Source organism: Leucoraja erinacea, chromosome 4 (assembly GCF_028641065.1).
Source record: "Leucoraja erinacea ecotype New England chromosome 4, Leri_hhj_1, whole genome shotgun sequence".
Taxonomy (NCBI): Eukaryota; Metazoa; Chordata; class Chondrichthyes; order Rajiformes; family Rajidae; genus Leucoraja; species Leucoraja erinaceus.
In genome coordinates, this window is record NC_073380.1 from 632,085 (window position 1) to 652,936 (window position 20,852).

The 20,852-nt window shown below is 41.3% G+C and overlaps 1 protein-coding gene across 1 annotated transcript in view; it reads right to left on the bottom strand.

Annotated features, from left to right (window-relative positions):
• LOC129695995 (regulator of G-protein signaling 22-like) overlaps positions 1-20,852 on the bottom strand; it is a 152,716-nt gene that overhangs the window by 29,778 nt on the left and 102,086 nt on the right. Inside the window, exons 20-24 of the mRNA XM_055633416.1 lie at positions 19,822-19,908; positions 13,605-13,780; positions 7,195-7,357; positions 3,534-3,692; positions 1,846-1,914 (exon numbers count right to left, since the gene is read on the bottom strand). Of these exons, the coding sequence (XP_055489391.1) occupies positions 1,846-1,914; positions 3,534-3,692; positions 7,195-7,357; positions 13,605-13,780; positions 19,822-19,908 (654 nt within the window). The remainder of the gene's footprint in view (positions 1-1,845; positions 1,915-3,533; positions 3,693-7,194; positions 7,358-13,604; positions 13,781-19,821; positions 19,909-20,852) is intronic.

Genomic DNA, 20,852 nt, shown 5'->3' on the forward strand with positions numbered 1-20,852 from the left:
TATTGTCTATTAATAATAGATTCTCTACCCTGTTACTGATCTATACTGATCAGGTCTTTATTTCATGTTTTTTTCTCTAACTTTCTAATTTTGCTGGAATCTAGCAAATTATTGCAATCGGCAATTAGATGCAGACGATATAATAAATCTAGACATTCAAACGGGCTTGTTTTATTTGCTCATAGCAAATAGCTTCTAACATCTATTTCTGAGTAACGATTTTTAAAACATTTCAGCTTTCTGAATGTCAGAATTTTAAACAAAATAGGTATTAATCAACAGGCTTAATTCAGAAGCCAGTGACCCACACAAGATTTCTTGACACAATATGTAGGGAGTTCTTGGGTATTATTTCAACAACTAAGTTACAGAGAAAGGTTGAATAAGTTAGGTCTTTATTCTCTGGAGCGCAGAAGGTTAAGGGAGAACTTGATAGAGGTCTTTAAAATGATGAGAGGGATAGACAGAGTTGATGTGGACCAGCTTTTCCCTTTGAGAATAGGGAAGATTCAAACAAGAGGACATGACTTCAGAATTAAGGGACAGAAGTTTAGCCATATAACAATTACAGCACGGAAACAGGCCATCTCGTCCCTTCTAGTCCGTGCCGAACACGTATTCTCCCCTAGTCCCATACACCTGCGTTCAGACCATAACCCTTCATTCCTTTCCCGTCCATATAACTATCCAATTTATTATTAAATGATAAAATCGAACCTGCCTCCACCACCTTCACTGGAAGCTCATTCCACACAGCCACCACTCTCTGAGTAAAGAAGTTCCCCCTCATGTTACCCCTAAACTTCTGTCCCATAATTCTGAAGTCATGTCCCCTTGTTTGAATCTTCCCTACTCTCAGTGGGAAAAACTTATCCACGTCAACTCTGTCTATCCCTCTCATCATTTTAAAGACCTCTATCAAGTCCCCCCTTAACCTTCTGCGCTCCAAAGAATAAAGCCCTACCTTGTTCAACCTTTCTCTTTAACTTAGTTGCTGAAACCCAGGCAACATTCTAGTAAATCTCCTCTGTACTCTCTTTATTTTGTTGACATCCTTCTTATAATTAGGCGACCAAAATTGTACACCATACTCCAAAATTGGCCTCACCAATGCCTTGTACAATTTTAACATTACATCCCAACTTCCATACTCAATGCTCTGATTTATAAAGGCCAGCACTCCAAAAGCTTTCTTTACCACCATATCTACATGAGATTCCACTTTCAGGGAACTGTGCACAGTTATTCCCAGATCCCTCTGTTCACCTGCATTCTTCAATTCCCTACCATTTACCATGTATGTCCTATTTTGATTTGTCCTGCCAAGATGTAGCACCTCACACTTATCAGCATTAAACTCCATCTGCCATCTTTCAGCCCACTCTTCCAACTGGCATAAATCTCTCTGTAGACTTTGAAAATCTCTCTGTTGACTTTGAAAACTTTAGGGGTAACATGAGGGGGATCTTCTTTACTCAGAGAGTGGTAGCGGTGTGGAATGAGCTTACAGTGGAAGTGGTGGAGGCAGGTTCGTTGGTATCATTTAAAAATAAATTGAATAGGCATATGGATGAGAAGGGAATGGAGGGTGATGGTATGAGTGCAGGCAGGTGGGACTAAGGGAAAAAGGTTGTTCGGCACGGACTTGTAGGGCCGAGATGGCCTGTTTCCGTGCTGTAATTGTTATATGGTTATATGGTTATTATGAGAGAAATAAAATGCATTGATAAACTCAAATTTATTTAGCAGAAACGGCATCCTTACGTTACCTTTGTACACAACCCAATAAAAGCTAGCCAGTTATTTCCCAACAGTAGTCTACAGATGAATTCCACATGTACTCGCCTCTAATACACCCTTTTCCCTCCTTTTATGTTGGAACATTCGGTCCTCCACCACATCCTGCACTTTTACCTAGAGAATAAACAAATAGTAAAACGATTTTCAGTTTAGATTGCGTAGAGAACCTTGGAGGTGAGATATATTCTTATTCTTTCAAAATATTTCACATAAAGCTTTTCACACTAACATTGCCCTGTATTTTTTCTTTTATTTCTAATTCCTGAATTGGTAGCTTGTTTAATATTCATTGAATGATATATTTTTGCATTCTATGGGGAACAATAATTACAACTAAAATCTTGAAAGGATTAATAGCCCCGAGATTTGTTTAAGTGTTAATTTCCTGGAATGGCTACTTTGCAAACCAGACATTGGTGAATAATGAAATGCTTTCCAGAGATGGGGTTTTTGACATATTACCAGGTAGTTTCATTTTCTTTAAACCTTGAAGTGCTAAATATTAAAATTAAGTATAATTTAATTCAAGATTCCAAAATACCTACTCAATGAGCACCTTACAAAGGAACAAACTATATTCATCTTCGAATCATTGCATTTTGGTCATGCAAATTTGAAATACTAATACCTGTAGTGCATTTTCAAAACAAATAGAAAAGATGTAAAATTATTTTACACAATTGTACTGATTCAAAAATTGACCCCACTGACAGTTTCTTGTTATTTAATTGTCTATTTAATGCTGATTGCTAATCTCAATAACTTGTTCTTGTCCCATTCCTCATATAATATTTCGTATCCAATAGTAAAGGGCTTATAACGTTGCTCCAGTTTCTAGTTCCAATGAACCTTGTTATCAACTCATCAATCATTGTCTACTGTCATAGAAACTTACAAAATTCTTAGAACCTTACAAAATTCTTAAGGGGTTGGACAGGCTAGATGCAGGAAGATTGTTCCCGATGTTGGGGAAGTCCAGGACAAGGGGTCACAGCTTAAGGATAAGGGGGAAATCCTTTAAAACCGAGATTAGAAGAACTTTTTTCGCACAGAGAGTGGTGAATCTCTGGAACTCTCTGCCACAGAGGGTAGTTGAGGCCAGTTCATTGGCTATATTTAAGAGGGAGTTAGATGTGGCCCTTGTGGCTAAGGGGATCAGGGGGTATGGAGAGAAGGCAGGTATGGGATACTGAGTTGGATGATCAGCCATGATCATCTTGAATGGCGGTGCAGGCTCGAAGGGCCGAATGGCCTACTCCTGCACCTAATTTCTATGTTTCTATGTCATTTTTGTTTAATATTAGAAACCATTCTATGATTTTTTTTTAAATCCATCATTCTTTTGCCAGGTATAGTTTAAGAGGGAATTTGGGAATAATGCATCCAGCATTCCCATTGATAGATGTACCAATTCACAATTACTTTAATTTTGTATTCAGTAGGTTTGAAATTCAACCAGCAGTGTATAACATACTCTACTATCATTCATTTTCTGCCCTTCATGTACTGAATATATGCATTTTGACTTATTATTTTGGTAAAAGAGCAAACACTATAAATGTTCACACATAAATATTAGCTATTCCATCAACGTTTTCCTTGTGTAAATGGTGAATAAAATCGGAGAATGCCAATATTAGGAAATTTCAATAGGTTTACAGGGGGCAAGGCTTGTTAAATGCTTTGCCCTCAAGGCTTGTTAAATGCTTTGGTGGATTGCAGAATTACTGTACCCGTATGTGGTGCCTCTCAGCAAACTCCGCTGTGGCCAAGAACATCGGTAGCCATTTCCTTTCCATGCGCACTTTTATATATCTTTGTATCTCAGTTAGAACATTTGAAGACAGCTGTTCATGGAGCAACATGCCCCATCCTCCAGCTAATTTCATTACCTAGAAAATAAATATTTTATCGGTTTCTTTGTATTCAAAGAAAAAAAGCGACATTATTAGATCAAATTTGTACAGGAGCTATGTTGCACCTTGCAGTCACTATCACCCCCCCCCAGTAGCTTTTGATAGTTGTGTGGTTCCTAATGATCTTGGAGGGTCCCAGTCACATGATAAGTGGTGACTATTGAGGCTTCAATGTCATTAGGAACCACGCAATTAAAGGCTAGATAAATGGTAAGTGGTGGTCAGGCCTCACATCTCAAACTGTGGGCATTGCCACGTTTTCTCCGATTACCTTTTCAATGTTTCCAATTGCCCTTGATGATCAGACATTTAGAAAAAAAAATTCAAATAATTAAAAACTAATAATTGATTGAAATGTGAACACCTGGTTAATTACCAGATTGATATTAATAGATGTAAAGCAAATGCGCAAATCAGTTATCTTCAGATGTTAATTTAATGAAGTTCCCGTGTTAACAGTGTTGTGCTAGATGGTTCAGCTATTGCTGTTGTGATTCCGAGGAGCCAGATGTAAAGTGTACATGTCCCCTCAATGGTGACTCCACTGACAGGGTGGAGATTAAAGGCAGGGCCTTAAGTATGTGTTCCATACGAGCAGGAACATAACTCAATGATGAGATGCAACTGCAGCCAGTCTGTAGTTATTTATGGATATGCTAGCGAACCTTCAGTGCGATCTGGCCCATAGTTTCCTTAAAAATAATATTATTCTTATGCTATAATGGTGCGACGTTTTAGTCACTAAGAAAGCATACAGCAAATGTATCCCGTAACCAATATATTGGAGGTTTCAAACTCCCAATGTGTACTCCTTGTAATTGCCCTGTTAATTGCCTCATTAGTTAGAGATATTTGTCAGCACAGTGAAGAACATTGGCACATCAAGACCAAAGACTTTTGATTTACATTATTTTAGACCTCGATGTGATCGATTTGTTAAGATACATTTTCTAGCCGCCCAGGCATTGCCTTTTCCTTGATATTCCTGAAACGGTGTGTGGAGATGCCTTTTTCAACATCAGCAGTCCTGTTACTTCAAAAGTGAGGCAGGGATTGCCAGGATTATTTATTTATTTTTTATTTTTAAATATTTTATTTATTAGAAGTAAATGTACAAGAGTAGAACAAACGGCGTATAAAATTATACAGTTATTGTACAGCTTCAATTTTGACTTTTTAGCTTTGAATTAGAAGAAAAGAACTGATGTATGTTTCCAAAATGTAAGTATTAGTTTTTTCGACGTTATCAGGCCATAATTAAGGAAACGTCTTTGAAATAGTGATAGCTCAGAACAGGCTTCTGAAGTACCTAGAGTGATCAGTTCCGTGTCGGGGTCCAATTATATTATTAGTGTTTTTGAAAAAATTTCCAAAATTCCTCTCCAGAAATGATGTAACTTTATGCAAGAGGCAAAGGAATGGGTTATAGTTGCTTCCTGAAGAAGACATTTATCACAAATAGGAGATACATTTGGGAAGATCTTATTCAGTTTAGACTTTGAATAATAGAGTCTGTGCAGTATTTTAAATTGTATTAGCGAATGCCTAACGTTAAGAGAAGATTGCCAGGATTCAGACCGAGAAAATGAATGAAGGAATGGTGACAGATTTTCAAGTTATGATTTTGTGTTTATTGAAGGGAACCTGTAAGTGATGGTGTTCCTGTGCACTTGCTGCCTTTGTCCTTGATGGTGGAAAAGACACAGCTTTGGAAGGTTCTGTCAGAATATCTTGTATGAGTAACTAGAGAGTGTTTTATTGAAGGTACAAACTGCAGTCATCGTGTGCTGTTGGTGAGTGGAACTAAAGCTTAGGTTGCTTTGCTTTGGATGCTGCTGCACCTATCCTGGCCAATAGTATTAACATAGAAACATAGAAAATAGGTGCAGGAGTAGGCCATTCAGCCCTTCGAGCCTGCACCGCCATTCAATATGATCATGGCTGATCATCTAACTCAATATCCTGTACCTGCCTTCTCTCCATACCCTCTGATCCTTTTAGCCACAAGGGCCACATCTAGCTCCCTCTTAAATATAGCCAATGAACTGTGGCCTCAACTACCTTCTGTGGCAGAGAATTCCAGAGATTCACCACTCTCTGTGTGAAAAATGTTTTCCTCATCTGGGTCCTAAAAGATTTCCCCCTTATCCTTAAACTGTGACCCCTTGTTCTGGACTTCCCCAACATCGGGAACAATCTTCCTGCATCTAGCCTGTCCAACCCCGTAAGAATTTTGTAAGTTTCTAAAAGATCCCCCCTCAATCTTCTAAATTCTAGCGAGTACAAACCGAGTCTTTCTTCATATGAAAGTCCTGACATCCCAGGAATCAGTCTGGTGAACCTTCTCTGTACTGGCTCTATGGCAAGAATGTCTTTCCTCAGATTAGGAGACCAAAACTGTACATAATACTCCAGGTGTGGTCTCACCAAGACCCTGTACAACTGCAGTAGAACCTCCCTGCTCCTATATTCAAATCCTTTTGCTATGAATGCTAACATACCATTCGCTTTCTTCACTGCCTGCTGCACCTGCATGCCTACTTTTAATGACTGGTGTACCATGACACCCAGGTCTTTTTACATCTCCCCCTTTCCTAATCGGCCACCATTCAGATAATAATATTGGATGATAGTATTCTATCATGATCATGACATAGATATGGAGAGTCAGTGGTCATCAGAAGGCGAGTCAAATGCTGCAGAATAACCAGTTTCTGACCTGCTCTTGTTGCTGCATTAGTTTACCAGCTGTTCCAATTGAGTTTCTGGTCAACCATTAATATCCTCTGAGAAAAGACATACTGTGTAGGACTAGCTTAGCAGGCCATGCAGCATCTCAGTAGAGCATGGATAGGTGACATTTCTGGTTGGGACCCTTGTGCAGACCTATTGTGGGGGGGAGGGGGGAGGAAGGAAGAAAGCTGTAAGAGAGGAGGAGCACTAGGGGAAATATCCTCCAGTGATAGTACTGACAATGAATGCCAAGTATAAATGGTTAAACACTATTTTTCTTTAGGTTGTGATTGCCTATCTTCAGGCCTGTGCCTGAATGCTTTCTTAGGTCTTGCTGCACACAAACATGTACTGTTGCAGATTGAATTGTGCAATCATCAGAAAACATTCCCATTTCTGACCTAAAGATGGAAGGAAGTGATGAAAAACCTGAAGACAGTGGGCCTGGCAATGGTGAGTAAATACCACTTGATAACTCCATCGGAAACAGCAACCTTCACTTTGCTGATGATTGGAATAGACAGAAGATGGACACAAGAAGCTGGAGTAACTCAGCAAGTCAGACAGCATCTCTGGATATAATGAATGGGTGATGTTTCGGGTCGAGACCCTTCTTCAGTCTGGGCAGACTGGGCAGTAATCTGGGAAATTAATTACAATCCTTAAATTCTGACCTTGCCTGATTTCCATCCTGTATATGAATAAAACAATCTCTATCAGAAGCATTAATTTAACACTACATTACTTCATGCTGTTGTTCATTCGTAGCAGGGCTGCTGGGTCCAAAGAAGTACTTTCGATTCAGATATTTGCTCTTTATGTCTTTGGACTTGTTAACTCTGTCTTCCGATTCAGTGTGAGGTATTCTTCTAAAGTTTTCAATATCCAACCAGCAGTTAAGATCCAAACTGCAGGAGAAAATTGCCCATGGTTCGTTGAGCAGTCCTGCACTATTATAAACTATTATCAAAGCAGTGTTGTTATTATTACATAACCATATAACCATATAACAATTACAGCACGGAAAATGGCCATCTCGGCCCTTCTAGTCCGTGCCGAACACTTACTCTCACCTAGTCCCATCTACCTGCACTCAGACCATAACCCTCCATTCCTTTCCCGTCCATATACCTATCCAATTTATTTTTAAATGATAAAATCGAACCTGCCTCCACCACTTCCACTGGGAGCTCATTCCACACAGCTACCACTCTCTGAGTAAAGAAGTTCCCCATCATGTTACCCCTAAACTTTTGTCCCTTAATTCTCAAATCATGTCCTCTTGTTTGAATCTTCCCTACTCTCAATGGAAAAAGTTTATCCACGTCAACTCTGTCTATCCCTTCATAATTTTAAAGACCTCTATCAAGTCCCCCTGTAACCTTCTGCGCTTCAAAGAATAAAGAACTATCTTGTTCAACCTTTCTCCGTAACTTAGGTGCTGAAACCCAGGCAACATTCTAGTAAATCTCCTCTGTACGCTCTCTATTTTGTTGACATCTTTCCTATAATTTGGCGACCAAAATTGAACACCATATTCCAGAATCCCACTAGTCCCAACTTCTATACTCAATGTTCTGATTTATAAAGGGCAGCACACCAAAAGCTTTCTTTACCACCCTATCTACATGAGATTCCACCTTCAGGGAACTATGTACAGTTATCCCTATATCCCTCTGTTCAACTGCATTCCTCAATTCTCTACCATTTACCATGTACGTCCTATTTTGATTTGTCCTGCCAAGATGTAGCACCTCACACTTATCAGCATTAAACTCTATCTGCCATCTTTCAGCCCACTCTTTCAAATGGCCTAAATCTCTCTGCAGACTTTGAAAATCTATTTAATTATCCACAACACCACCTATCTTAGTATCATCTGCATACTTACTAATCCAATTTACCACACCATCATCCAGATAATTGATGTACATGACAAACAACAGTGGACCCAACACAGATCCCTGAGGCACCCCACTAGTCACCAGCCTCCAACCTGACAAACAACCATCCACCATTACTCTCTGGTATCTCCCATTCAGCCACTGTTGGATCCATTTTGCTACTCCACTATTAATACACAACAATTGACCAATTCTTCTTAACCAACCTTCCATGTGGAACCTTGTCAAAGGCCTTATTGAAGTCCATATAGACAACATCCACCGCTTTACCCTCATCAATTTCCCTAGTAACCTCTTCAGAAAATTCAAGAAGATTAGTCAAACATGACCTTCCAGGCACAAATCCATGTTGACTGTTCCTAATCAGACCCTGTTTATCCAGATGATTATATATATTATCTCTAAATATCCTTTCCATTAATTTGCCCACCACTGACGTCAAACTAACAGGTCGATAATTGCTAGGTTTACTCCTAGAAACCTTTTTAAACAATGGAACATAATGCGCAGTACGCCAATCCTCCCGCATCCAGTAAAGTAAACTGAAGACTAATTAACCCTGCGGTTACAAACAAACCGTGGTCTGTAAATTAACCTTGTGATAGTGTTACAATTATTACAGGAAAATCTTCTACTGTGAGAAAGCATATCCCAATATTTGCCTCGGCAATCTTTATGTAAAGGCACATCTTTAAATAGTGTTTGTTACTTTATGTATAGGCTCTATTCATTTCAAAGCTGAAAGTCATAAACAATTTGTTGTTTTGTCTTTGATATTGGAAATGATCATTTCTGTATAAATGTTAGGTAGACAAAAATGCTGGAGAAACTCAGCGGGCAAGGCAGCATCTATGGGGCGAAGGAAATAGGCAACGTTTCAGGTTGAGACCCTTCTTCAGACTGATGTGAGGGTAGGGGGGGCGGGAAGAAGAAAGGAAGAGGTGGAGACAGTGGGCTTTGGGAGAGCTAGGAAGGGATGGGGAAAGAAGGAGAAAGCAGGGACTACCTGAAATTGGAAAAGTCAATGTTCATACCGCTGGGAAATTACCCAAGCAAAATATGAGGTGCTGCTCCTCCAATTTATGGTGGGCCGCACTCTGGCCATGGAGGAGGCCCAGGACAGAAAATGCAGATTCGGAATGGGAGAGGGAGTTGAAGTGCTGAGCCACCGGGAGATCAGGTTGGTTATTGCGAACCAAGTAGAGGTGGTTGGCGAAGCGATCGCCAAGCCTACACTTGATCTCACCGATGTAGAGCAGTTGACACCTAGAGCAGCGGATGCAATAGATGAGATTGGAGAAGGTGCAGGTGAACCTCTGCCACACCTGGAAAGACTGCTTGGGTCCTTGAATGGAGTCAAGGGGGGAGGGGGGGGGGGGGGGGGGGGGGGGGGGGGGGGGGGGGGTAAAGTTACAAGTGCAGTATTTCCTGCAGTTACAAGGGAAAGTGCCAGGAGAAGGGGTGGTTTGGGTGGGAAGGGACGAATTGACCAGGAAGTTACGGAAGGAACGGTCTCTGCGGAAAGCCGAAAGGGGATGAGATGGGAAGATGTGGCCAGTGGTGGGATCCCGTTGGAGGTGGTAAAAGTGTCGGAGGATTATTTGATGTATGTGACAGCTGGTAGGGTGTAAGGTGAGGACAAGGGGGGCTCTGCCCTTGTTACAAGTGGGGGGGATGGGGAGTGAGAGCAGAGTTACGAGGTATAGAAGAGACCCTGGTGAGAGGTTCATCTATAGTTGAAGAGGGGAACCCCCGTTCCCTGAAGAATGAGGACATCTCCGATGCCCTGGTTTGGAACACCTCATCCTGGGTGCAGATACAGCGGAGAGGAATTGGGAATAGGGGATGGAGTCTTTACAGGAAGCAGGGTGGGATGAAGTGTAGTCCAGATAGACCAGGGAGTCAGTGGGTTTATAGTGGATGTCGGTCAGTAGTCTGTCACCTACGATGGAGATAGTGAGGTCTAGAAACGGTAGGGAGATGTCGGAAATGGTCCAGGTGTATTTGAGTGCCGGATGGAAGTTAGTGGTGAAATGGATGAAGTCAGTGAGTTCTGTATGGGTGCAGGAGGTAGCGGAGGTAGAGTCCGGGGATAGGGCCATGGTACGTCGAACAATCTTTCCCCATCCCCCCACTCGTAACAAGGGCAGTCCCCCTTGTCCTCACCTTCCAATCTACCAGCCGTCACATACAACAAATAATCCTCCGACATGTTCGCCACCTCCAACGGGACCCACTGGCCACATCTTCCCATCTCCTCCCCTTTCAGCTTTCCTCAGAGACCGCTCCCTACGGAACTCCCTGGTCAATTCGCCCCTTCCCACCAAAACCACCCCCTCTCCTGGCACTTTCCTTTGTAACAGCAGGAAATGCTACACTTGTCACTTTACTTTCCCCCCCTTGACTCCATTCAAGGATCCAAGCAGTCTTTCAACCTCATCTACTGCATCCGCTGCTCTAGGTGTCATCTGCTCTACATCGGTGAAACCAAGCGTAGGCTTGGCGATCGCTTCATCCAACACTTCCGCTCGGTTCGCAATAATCAACCTGATCATCACTTCAACTCCCCCTCCCATTCTGAATCCGACTTTTCTGTCCTGGGCCTCCTCCATGGCCAGAGTGAGGCCCACTGTAAATTGGAGGAGCAGCACCTCATATTTCGCTTGGGTTGTTCACACCCCAGCGGCATGAACATTGACTTCTCCAATTTCAGGTAGTCAAAGTATACTAATATGTTTTCTTTTCATTTATTAATTTTTATGTCAGCTTACGAATTCTCTTGTCTGAGCCCTGAATCTACCGCAATCAATGCTATTTCAAAATACACCGAGAGAAATTTACATGAATCTAAGGAAATGAACAAATCTTGACTGCAGCTAAAAAGAAGAAACAAATATTCTGGGGTTTTGCTACACATCAAAAAAAAACATTAACTGGGGAAACAAAATTGAACTTTAGTTTAGTGTAGTTTAGTTTAGAGATACAGCGTGGAAACACGCCCATCAGCCCACCGAGTCCGCACCGACCAGTGATCCCTGCACATTAACACCATCATACACGCACACACTAGGGACAATTTTACATTTTTATACCAAGCCAATTAACCTACAAACCTACCATAGTATCAGTAGACCTTAGAAAAAAACAGCAGAAGGTTGTAAGAATTAAGGTGTAAACTGACATTTTGGATCAAGACCAATATCAACTTCCAACTTTTGTCTCCATAGATGCTGCTTGACCCACTGAGCTTTTCCTGCACTGATTGTCATTCCAGGTTCCAGCATCTGCGATCACTTCTCTCTTCAATTAAAAGTCCTGGTTGATGTAACTAGTAGCGTGGATAGGGGAGAACCAGTGGATGTGGTGTATCTGGACTTCCAGAAGGCTTTCGACAAGGTCCCACATAAGAGATTAGAATACAAACTTAAAGCACAAGGCATTGGGGGTTCAGTATTGATGTGGATAGAGAACTGGCTGGCAAACAGGAAGCAAAGAGTAGGAGTAAACGGGTCCTTTTCACAATGGCAGGCAGTGACTAGTGGGGTACCGCAAGGCTTAGTGCTGGGACCCCAGCTATTTACAATATATATTAATGATCTGGATGAGGGAATTGAAGGCAATATCTCCAAGTTTGCGGATGACACTAAGCTGGGGGGGCAGTGTTAGCTGTGAGGAGGATGCTAGGAGACTGCAAGGTGACTTGGATAGGCTGGGTGAGTGGGCAAATGTTTGGCAGATGCAGTATAATGTGGATAAATGTGAGGTTATCCATTTTGGTGGCAAAAACGGGAAAGCAGACTATTATCTAAATGGTGGCCGATTGGGAAAGGGGGAGATGCAGCGAGACCTGGGTGTCATGATACACCAGTCATTGAAGGTAGGCATGCAGGTGCAGCAGGCAGTAAAGAAAGCGAATGGTATGTTAGCTTACATTGCAAAAGGATTTGAGTATAGGAGCAGGGAGGTTCTACTGCAGTTGTACAGGGTCTTGGTGAGACCACACATGGAGTATTGCGTACAGTTTTGGTCTCCAAATCTGAGGAAGGACATTATTGCCATAGAGGGAGTGCAGAGACGGTTCACCAGACTGATTCCTGGGATGTCAGGACTGTCTTATGAAGAAAGACTGGATAGACTTGGTTTATACTCTCTAGAATTTAGGAGATTGAGAGGGGATCTTATAGAAACTTACAAAATTCTTAAGGGGTTGGACAGGCTAGATGCAGGAAGATTGTTCCCGATGTTAGGGAAGTCCAAGACAAGGGGTCACAGCTTAAGGATAAGGGGGAAATCCTTTAAAACCGAGATGAGAAGAACTTTTTTCACACAGAGAGTGGTGAATCTCTGGAACTCTCTGCCACAGAGGGTAGTTGAGGCCAGTTCATTGGCTATATTTAAGAGGGAGTTAGATGTGGCCCTTGTGGCTAAGGGGATCAGGGGGTATGGAGAGAAGGAGGTACGGGATACTGAGTTGGATGATCAGCCATGATCATTTCGAATGGCGGTGCAGGCTCGAAGGGCCGAATGGCCTACTCCTGCACCTAATTTCTATGTTTTTATGTTTCAATGTCTGGTCATTTATTTTAGAGATTTGGATATTTAGATGTGTTTTCTGTAGCACATTACTGAGTCTTCACTCAGCAGTTTAGGAAGCACATGCAGAGTGAGAAAGGGGGCTACAGTGTCAGGTCACAGTCAGCCAGGGGACAGTGTGGAAAGAGCAAAGAGAGTGTTTGTGACAGGAGGCAGAACAAGAGAGGCTGTGATGCACTATGTCAGTGGAAAGAAGGTGGTGAAGGCTTGTTAACTGCATCTGATCTGTTTGTAGAGAATGTTAATAGAACATGAATATATAGAAAAAGATGCCCAGAATATGAAACATTGTTGTCTTCTCACAACCCCCTTAAAAACATTTTAATTGTTTTACAGTGCTATTTTTAAAAGTCCCAGATCAATTTTAACAGAAGGGTAAATGTGGTGGTAACAGTTGGCTGCAAATACTCACACCATTTCCAACAAAAGTTTAGAGAAACATGGACCTGAATCTTTATTATTGTACAACATTTCTTTTTGTGATAAAAATGAACTGCAGATGCTGATTTAAACCAAAGATAGACACAAAACTCAGCGGGTCAGGCAGCATCTCTGGAGAAAATGTTTGGGTGATATTTCTGGTTTTGACCCTTCAGATTTTTTTAAATTGTGTCTCTGTTCCCTGTACTTCTCTATAGCTACATATATAGGTACTTACCCAGCAAAATTGTCTTTAAGGAATGTCTGGAAATTCTCAATTTCTATGCGATTGTTAATGAGTACATCCAAAGTGTAATTACGGAATTTATCAGGAACTTTCTGCCAATAGTCTTCTGTTTTGATATCAACTGGAATTTGTACTTGACAGGGTGAACTTACAGGAAGAAACATTTCCTAAAAAAAATTTAAACCACAATTAAAGATAGATTAATATCTCCTTAAATGTATCAGTGTCTGCATCAAAGCTGTTGCATCAGGTCCAACATTCCCATTATAGTCTGGATGAGACCATAATATGGTTGAGTTCTTCATTAGGATGGGAGTGACATTGTTAATTCAGAAACAAGGGTAACTTTGAGGGTATGAGACGTGAATTGGCCAAGATTGACAGGCAATTGATTCTTAAAGGGTTGACGGTGGATATGCAATAGAAGGAATTTAAAGACTGCATGAAATCAGGGAAGGTAGTGCATCCGTGGATAACAAGGGAAATTAGGGATAGTATCAAAACAAAAGATGAAGTGTACAAATTAGCCAGAAAAAGCACCTACCAGAAGACTGGGAGAAATTCCGTCCAGCAGAGGAGGACAAAGGGCTTAATTAGGAAAGGGAAAATAGACTATGAAAGAAAATTGGTAGGAAACCTAAAAACTGACTGCAAAATTATTGAATTATGTGAGGTAAGGTAAACTTGTAGAGTAGCTATGGATACTATGAGTTTCAAAGTAAAAGAAGTACTGACACTTTTGAAAAATATAAAAGTGGATAAGTCTCCAGGCCCTGACAGGATATTCCCTAGGACATTGAGGGAAGTTAGTGTAGAAAAAGCCAGGCTATGACAGAAATATTTCAAATGTCATTAGAAACGGGAATAGTCCCCGAGGATTGGCATACTGCGCATGTTGTTCCATTGTTTAAAAAGGGTTCTAAGAGTAAACCTAGCAATTATAGATCTGTTAGTTTGACTTCAGTGGTGGGCAAATTAATGGAAAAGATACTTAGAGATAATATATATAAGCATCTGGATAAACAGGGTCTGATTAGGAACAGTCAGCATGGATTTGTGCCTGGAAGAACATGTTTGACTAATCTTCTTGAATGTTTTGAAGAGGTTACTAGGGAAATTGACGAGGGTAAAGCAGTGGATGTTGTCTATATGGACTTTAGTAAGGCCTTTGACAAGGTTCCTCATGGAAGGTTGGTTAAGAAGGTTCAACTGTTGGGTATAAATGCAGGAGTAGCAAGATGGATTCAACAGTGGCTGAATGGGAGAAGCCAGAGGGTAATGGTGGATGGCTGTTTGTCGGGTTGGAGGCTGGTGACTAGTGGGGTGCCTCAGAGATCTGTGTTGGGTCCTTTGTTGTTTGTCATGTACATCAATGATCTGGACGAAGGTGTGGTAAATTGGATTAGTGAGTATGCAGATGATACCAAAATAGGGGGTGTTGTGGATAATGAAGAGGATTTCCAAAGTCCACAGAGTGATTTAGGCCATTTGGAAAAATGGGCTGAAAGATGGCAGATGGAGTTTAATGCTGATAAATGCGAGGTGCTACACCTTGGCAGGACAAATCAAAATAGGACGTACATGGTAAATGATAGGGAATTGAAGAATACAGTTGAACAGAGGGATCTGGGAATAACCGTGCATAGTTCCTTGAAGGTGGAATCTCATATAAATAGGGTGGTAAAGAAAGCTTTTGGTATGCTAGCCTTTATAAATCAGAGCATTGAGTATAGAAGCTGGGATGTAATGTTAAAATTGTACAAGGCATTGGTGAGACCAAATCTGGAGTATGGTGTACAGTTTTGGTCGCCCCAATTATAGGAAGGATGTCAACAAAATAGAGAGAGTACAGAGGAGATTTACTAGAATGTTGCCTGGGTTTCAACAACTAAGTTACAGAGATAGGTTGAATAAGTTAGATCTTTATTCTCTGGAGCGCAGAAGGTTAAGGGGGGACTTGATAGAGGTCTTTAAAATGATAAGAGGGAGACAGAGTTGATGTGGACAAGCTTTTCCCTTTGAGAATAGGGAAGATTCAAACAAGAGGACATGACTGCAGAATTAAGGGACAGAAGTTTAGGGGTAACATGAGGGGGAACTTCTTTACTCAGAGAGTGGTAGCGGTGCGGAATGAGCTTCCAGTGGAAGTGGTGGAGGCAGGTTCGATGGTATCATTTAAAAATAAATTGGATAGGCATATTGATGAGAAGGGAATGGAGGGTTATGGTATGAGTGCAGGAAGGTGGGACTAAGGGAAAATAATTGTTCGGCACGGACTTGTAGGGCCGAGATGGCCTGTTTCCGTGCTGTAATTGTTATATGGTTATATGGTTAAATGTTTTTATAGATATGTGAAGATAAAAAGATTAGTTAAAACAAATGTAGGTCCCTTGCCATCAGAAACAGGTGAATTGATCATGGGGAACAAGGATATGACAGACCAATTGAATAACTACTTTGGTTCTGTCTTCACTATGGAAGACATAAATAATCTGTCGGAAATAGCAGGGGACCGCAGGTCAAATGAGATGGAGGAACTGAGTGAAATCCAGGTTAGCCGGGAAGTGGTGTTAGGTAAATTGAATGGATTAAAGGCCGATAAATCCCCAGGGCCAGATAGGCTGCATCCAAGAGTACTTAAGGAAGTAGCCCCAGAAATAGTGGATGCATTAGTGATAATTTTTCAAAACTCCTTAGATTGTGGAGTAGTTCCTGAGGATTGGAGGGTAGCTAATGTAACCCCACTTTTTAAAAAGGGAGGGAGAGAGAAAACGGGGAATTATAGACCAGTTAGTCTAACATCGGTAGTGGAGAAATTGCTAGAATCAGTTATTAAAGATGGGATAACAGCACATTTGGAAAGTGGTGAAATCATTGGACAAAGTCAGCATGGATTTACGAAAGGTAAATCATGTCTTATAGAAGTTTTCGAAGATGTGACTAGTAGAGTGGATAAGGGAGAACCAGTGGATGTGTTATATCTGGACTTTCAGAAGGCTTTCGACAAGGTCCCACATAAGAGATTAGTATATAAACTTAAAGCACACGGTATTGGGGATTCAGTATTGATGTGGATAGAGAACTGGTTGGCAAACAGGAAGCAAAGAGTAGGAGTAAACGGGTCCTTTTCAGAATGGCAGGCAGTGACTAGTGGGGTACCGCAAGGTTCAGTGCTGGGACCCCAGCTATTTACAATATATATTAATGATTTGGACAAGGGAATTGGATGCAACTTCTCCAAGTTTGCGGATGACACAAAGCTGGGGGGCAGTGTTAGCTGTGAGGAGGATGCTAGGAGGCTGCAAAGTGACTTGGATAGGCTGGGTGAGTGGGCAAATGCATGGCAGATGCAGTATAACGTGGATAAATGTGAGGTTATCCACTTTGGTGGCAAAAATAGGAAAGTAGACTAGATTTGAGTACAGGAGCAGGGAGGTTCTACTGCAGTTGTACAAGGTCTTGGTGAGACAACACCTTTAGTTTTGCATACAGTTTTTGTCTCCTAATCTGAGGAAAGACATTCTTGCCATAGAGGGAGTACAGAGAAGGTTCACCAGACTGATTCCTGGGATGTCAGGACTTTCATATGAAGAAAGACTGGATAGACTCGGTTTGTACTCGCTAGAATTTAGAAGATAGAGGGGGATCTTATAGAAACTTACAAAATTCTTACAAAATGGGGGGTGTCCCCCTCCCATTGGTACGGTACGTTTGCATTTTTCAGCTTGAAATTGTGCAATATGGTGCATACTGTAGCAAGTCTTTTAACTTACACTTGAATACAATATACAGTGCATTCAGAAAGTATTCAGACCCCTTCACTTTTTCCACATTTTGTTACGTTACAGCCTTATTCTAAAGTGGATTAAATTCATTTGTTTTATCATCAATCTACACACAATACCTCATAATATAAAAGCAAAAACAGGTGTTAGAAATATTTGCAAAGTAATTAAAAATAAATAACTGAAATATCACATTTACATAAGTATTCAGACCCTTTGCTGTGACACTCAAAATTGAGCTTCAGTGCATCCTGTTTCCATTGTTTATCCTTGAGATGTTTCTACAAGTGGATTGGAGTCCACCAGTGGTAAATTAAATTGATTGTACATGATTTGGAAAGGCACACAACTGTCTATATAAGGTCACACAGTTGACAGTGCATGTCAGAACAAAAACCAAGCGCTGAAGACGAAGGAATTGGCCGGAGACGTCCGAGACAGGATTGTGTCAAGACACAGATCTGGGGAAGGGTATAAAACAATTTTGACAGCATTGCAGGTCCCGAGGAGCATAGTGGCCTCCGTCATTCTTAAATGGAAGAACTTTGAAACCACCACGTCCCTTCTTCGAGCTGGCCGCCCGGCCAAACTGATCAATCGAGAGAAAAGGCCCTTGGTCAGGAAGGTGACCAAGAACTCGATGGCCACTCTGACAGAGCTCCAGAGTTCCTCTGTGAAGATGGGAGAAAATTCCAGAAGGACAACTATATCTGCAACACTCCACCAATCAGGCCTTTATGGTAGAGTGGCCAGACGTAAGCCACTCCTCAGTAAAAGGCACATGACAGCCCGCTTGGAGTTTGCCAAAAGGCTCCTGGTCAGATGAAACCAAGATTGAACACTTTGGCCTGAATGCCAAGTGTCACGTCTGGAGGAAACCAGGCACCGCTCATCACCTGGCCAAAACCGTACCTATGGTGAAGCATGGTGGTGGCAGCATCATGCTGTGGGGATGTTTTTCAGCAGCAGGAACTGGGAGACTAGTCACGATCGAGGGAAAGATGAATGGAGCAAAGTACAGAGAGATCCTTGATAAAAACCTGCTCCTGAGCATTCAGGACCTCAGACTGGGGCAGAGGTTCTCCTTCCAACAGGACAACGACCCTAAACACACAGCCAATACAACCCAGGAGTGGCTTCATGACAAGTCTGTGAATGTCATTAAGTGGCCCAGCCAGAGCCCGGACTTGAACCCGATAGAACATCTCTGGTGGGACCTGAAAATAGCTGTGCATCGACGCTCCCCATCCAACCTGACAAAGCTTGAGAAGATCTGCCGAGAAGAATGGGAGAAATTAGCCAAATAATGGTGTGCCAAGCTTGTAGCGCATACCCAAGAAGACTTGAGGCTGTAATCGCTGCCAAAGGTGTCTCAACAAAGTTCTGAGTGAAGGGTCTGAATACTTACGTAAATGTAACATTTCAGTTATTTATTTTTAACTACTTTCCAAAAATTTCTAAACGCCTGTTTTTGCTTTTCCATTATTGGGTATTGTGTGTACATGGATGATAAACAAAAATGAATTTAATCCATTTTAGAATAAGGCTGTGACATAACAAAATGTGGAAAAGGTGAAGGGGTCCGAATACTTTCTGAATGCACTGTATATGCTTTAAATTGGATTGGAGCGTTTTTGAAAGGGTGGAGGCTGAGCGATCACTGATCACTGGCCTTGGGGGTACCCGGTGAGGGAGTGGAGCAACCGAGTGGGGAGAGGGTGTGGAAGAAGGGTGTTCCCCGTCCTAGGGTAGGAACATTTTGAAATTTGATGTATTAAAATCATGTTTTAGTGCACGATAGAAGTATGATTTCAATGATTTTTGTATGAAGTATTTTTAAGAGGTAACTTTTTAACTTTATCCACACGGGTGATGGGTGTATGGAGCAAGCTGCCAGAGGAGGTAGTTGAGGCAGGGACCATCCCAACATTTAAGAAAAAGTTAGACTGATATATGGATAGGACAGGTTTGGAGGTATGGACCAAAAGCAGGTAGTGTGGCTGGGATATGTTGGCGGGTGTGGGCAAGTTATAGGGCCAAAAATAAAGGGCTGCACTACAATCATAATGTATAAACATTGGAGAACCATCCTCTATCCCAAAATGCTCCATTAGCAAAATAAACATTCAATTACAATTAATATATTAGAATTAATGTAGAAAAAAAATATTCACTACCAGATAAAGTGATAGATCAAAGCAATTGACTGCAGATAGACTAGAAAACTTCGGGCATGTATTTAAAATACCAATTAGGGTTAGGTACAAATTCAGAGTGGTCAAAGTCATAAGTGCATATAGGTTTCATAGTATTTAAAATGTCAATGTGGCAACTGCCACTAGAGACTAATTAATTCCTTTTTTTTTCTTTATGTGTAAATGGATATAATATTCTCTTTTTCAAAAAAGAAAAGAGCTAATTACTTCATTTGGCCAAATCTTTTTCTGAAGTTTTTGAAGTTTCTTGTAGTATGCTGAATCCAAAAAACGAGTCTCTCTTGTAAGCTGCACCTGGAAATGAAAGATAACCAGTATTAATGAATTAATATAATTGAAGCAATGAACTAAGTCAATGCCAGCAGTACCACTGGATGTTGGTGAGAATTTCAGTCAACTAGCAGCAACATTTCCATTTTACTTCAGAAAGCAGTCCACATAAAGGAGACATGATTACAAAATGTGCACCATATTCGCTTGAGAAAGAAGATACTGTACGTTGATAGGTCAGATACTTTGAAATACATATGGTCAATGCGCATTTTTCTGAAATTAATAAATAATATAAATGAGTTGACATTCTTCAAGTAAAAAATAAATACAATTATGGTCAGCTTTCTTACCGTACATTTCTCCAATTGAAAACCCTTTGTCACAAAAATAAAAGCAGATATCAAAATAATTGCTCAGAAATAGTTTTATTGAGGGTGTTGAAAGGGTGTGAGGTGGTTAGGCTCAGTGATATTTTTCTCTCTTCCAATAACAAATGATCTGCTAACAATAACTGAGTGCCTCGCTTTCAGTTGCCAATAAACAATATTAAGACAAAAGGACACAAAGTGCTGGATTGTGGGGAATGAAAGCTGGGCAAGAGGTATATGGGACTAGGGGAGAATACGTGTTCGGCACGGACTCGAAAGGTCGAGATGGCCTGTTTCCGTGCTGTAATTGTTATATATGGTTATATGGTTATGGAGCGGAGAGGCAAGACAAAGTGTGGCAGGTAATAGGTGGACACATGCAAAGGGGGAGGGGGAGAGGTGGATAGGCAGGTGGTTGGAATGAAGGCCAGAAATTAAAGCAGAATGTGTGAAACAAAACAGGAAGATTGCTCCCTATGTTGGGGAAGTCCAGGACAAGGGGTCACAGCTTAAGGATAAGGGGGAAATCCTTTAAAACCGAGATGAGAAGAACTTTTTTCACACAGAGAGTGGTGAATCTCTGGAACTCTCTGCCGC